At 38.9% G+C, this 2,786-nt stretch overlaps 1 protein-coding gene across 1 annotated transcript in view; it reads right to left on the bottom strand.

The window, feature by feature from the left end:
- The window catches only part of LOC140949640 (uncharacterized), a 4,230-nt gene extending 1,962 nt beyond the window's left edge, over positions 1–2,268 (bottom strand). The window contains exons 1-4 of the mRNA XM_073398793.1: positions 2,190–2,268; positions 1,223–1,494; positions 1,017–1,131; positions 260–302 (exon numbers count right to left, since the gene is read on the bottom strand). Of these exons, the coding sequence (XP_073254894.1) occupies positions 260–302; positions 1,017–1,131; positions 1,223–1,494; positions 2,190–2,268 (509 nt within the window). The remainder of the gene's footprint in view (positions 1–259; positions 303–1,016; positions 1,132–1,222; positions 1,495–2,189) is intronic.
- Between the last annotated feature and the right edge of the window lie 518 nt (positions 2,269–2,786).

The following is a 2,786-nucleotide window of genomic DNA, read 5'->3' as shown; positions in this document are numbered from 1 at the left end:
ATGATCCAATAGTATTCATTACTGAGCTTATGAAATATAACATGTCGGTTGGAACTGTATGTAATATACAACTCTTTTACAGCCTCCTTCTCAGGCTCTCAGCGGCAAATCCATGGGCCTGGGAATGAGTTTGCCATGTCCTCCCCCTATAACCCATAGTTAATGTACTTATATTCGTAGAGGGAATCTTTCTGTTTGTAAGCATTTGTCGTGAATTATATAAGAAGATGTTGAAAAAGACGTTGATCATGTTACCTACTTTTGTGGCTCAAAATGATACAAGTCTTGACATGACTTTATAGCTGAAAAAGAAATAACAATCCATCTTTCCTCTTTGAATCGGTTCAATTTCCTCATCTAAGATAATAGGAGACGATCTTCGCAATCCCAGTCGGCATGCTGTTCACACTGGCTAGGCAGTTCGTCGGTTTGTTACACACAGTACCTTACAAAATTGAAAAGGGAACCGAGGCCGGAAAACTTAGTTCTCTCGCTACATTATTGCTGAGCGCGATTCGAAATTAGCAGACAAGCTCGAGTTACTGATAAGGAACAAACTGGACAATTTCAAGTTTGTCTTTCTTGTCAAATAACATCGCGGATAATCGACTCAGTCGCGGTCATGCGGAAACGCAGGCTGCTGATTGCAGACTGTGCAGACACTGCAGACTGTCCTGATTGTGCAGACTGCAGAGTGTAGGCTGTGCAGACTTCGCACCGCTAGACTGCAGCCTGTTCAGACTGCAGACTTTGCAGACCTTACAGACTGTCCAAACTGTGCAGACTATCCGGACGGCAGACTGCGCAGCCTGTGCAGACCACAGACCACAGACTGCCCAGACTGCAGACAACGAAGACTGTTGATTGTTCAGACTGCGAAGACTGTCCAGACTGGAGACTATGAAGCGGACTGTTTTGACTGCAAAGACTACGCAGACTTTTGCAGGATGTGCCGACCGTGCAAACTGTGTGTGTGTGGGTTTTTTTTCACAAAAGCGTAACTTAACGTTTATTACCTACTTCGCAAGATACTCCAACAAAACCTTCTCTGCAATTGCAATAAAAAGTGTGATGGTTGAAGCTTGACACACACGTACCTCCATTGCGGCACGGCGAGGAAACGCAAGAGGTCTGAAATAGTAATATTTCGAAATATCATTGAACATTTTCTACAAAAACAGATCAGTTATTTAGAGTAGATTATTACTGAATTTACAACTACCTTCAAGAAGGAACTTAAATGATGGGAGGTCTTGTTTCTTTTATACTTCTCGGGGTTGCTGTTCTTTTCAGAGGACAACAACTCGCACCAAATCTTTTCATCGGCTGCAGTTTCGATGGCGGCCAGATTAACAGACAAGCAAGAAGGATTTCTCAAGCAATTAATGTTGCAGGCAAGCTTGTCGGAGACAGTGAATGTTTCAAGTCTAGGAACATTTAGATAGTGATGATCGTCTTGCATGAAAAAATCTTGGCGAAACCCGGAGTCCAAACCTGTAGAAAGGACAGTATTTAAAAAAATTCGAAAAACAGCAGAGTATCGAAAACGCTGAAAGTTATTAAAATATATTTTCAAAGCAAAAACGCCTTTATAGCGCAAAATGTTTTAAATCTAAAAAGAAGTTAATATTAGTGTTTTGTGGACACTTAAAAACACCAGGACAAGATTTTTAAAATTAATTCCTAAAATTTTTATAAAATTAATTCAATTTAATTTAGTAAAGAAAACCACGTTATTAAAAAATTGTGTTTTCAGATTTGTTATTTCAATTTGAGCGACAAAGAAAAGTGGCAATACAACCAGCAAAAAGAATCTTTTTTGGGCTCCAGCATGGTACGTGTATGAAAACCATAATCAAAAGCCCCTTCGTTCCATTCGGTATACTTTCGAAGCAAAAATCACTCGCAGAATTTATTAGCTTAAATATCACGCATCTCTTGAATCAAATTCGGTTTCTAGGTATCACTTTTATCATGAATATCGACTGAAAATAGTTTAATAATGTTTGTTCTTAGACGCCTTTAGACTCCTTTTGTTATCCGATGTATTGCCTAGTTTTGTTGTGCACTACACAGAATACAAAAAACAGAAAAGTTACTGACACAAACTTGTTGTGGCCGTTAAAAATGCCTGAAAAATAACAACTTCATAACAATAATAGGAACTGAGATAATCAAGCAAAACTGACCTTGTGTATAAGCTGTCTCAGCAAGTACTGACAGTAAAACTTTGAAAAGAAGAAACCAAGTGAATAATGAAGAACACATGGCCGGCGTCTAAAGTTACATTTTTGATATTACATTTATCTTCGACCAAGACTCTGCTGGAGAGTGGTTTGTTTTTAAATGTTAAAAACAATTTTTTGTCAGCACCAGCCAATGGCAGCTCAACCGACCTTCGTCAATTTCGCCAACCCTTAATATCATTAGTTTCCAACCTAGTCAAACCTTGCTTGCAAAATCTTAATAGGTACGTAATAAAAAAATATAGAGGATATTATACGGTGGCGAGAAGATATGAATTTTATGTTCGAGTGGCAAGAACAATATCTCACGAGTGAGCGAAGCGAACGAGTGAGATATTGTTCTTGCCACTTGAACATAAAATTCATATCTTCGAGCCAACGTGTAATGTTCTTTTTATTATATGGAGAAACCAATTCAACAAAAGCAAAAGGCGGGAATCGTGACGTCATTGAACGATACGACACTCACAAAGGTGACATACGGAAAATACGTCTCTCGGGTCCCGGATGAAGTGGCGTATGGAATCTACGAGTGGTTTA

The sequence above is a fragment of the Porites lutea genome, chromosome 10, assembly GCF_958299795.1.
Source record: "Porites lutea chromosome 10, jaPorLute2.1, whole genome shotgun sequence".
Lineage (NCBI taxonomy): Eukaryota > Metazoa > Cnidaria > Anthozoa > Scleractinia > Poritidae > Porites > Porites lutea.
The sequence above is the reverse complement of the archived record's forward strand: the minus strand, read 5'-3'. Positions and strand labels throughout refer to the sequence as shown.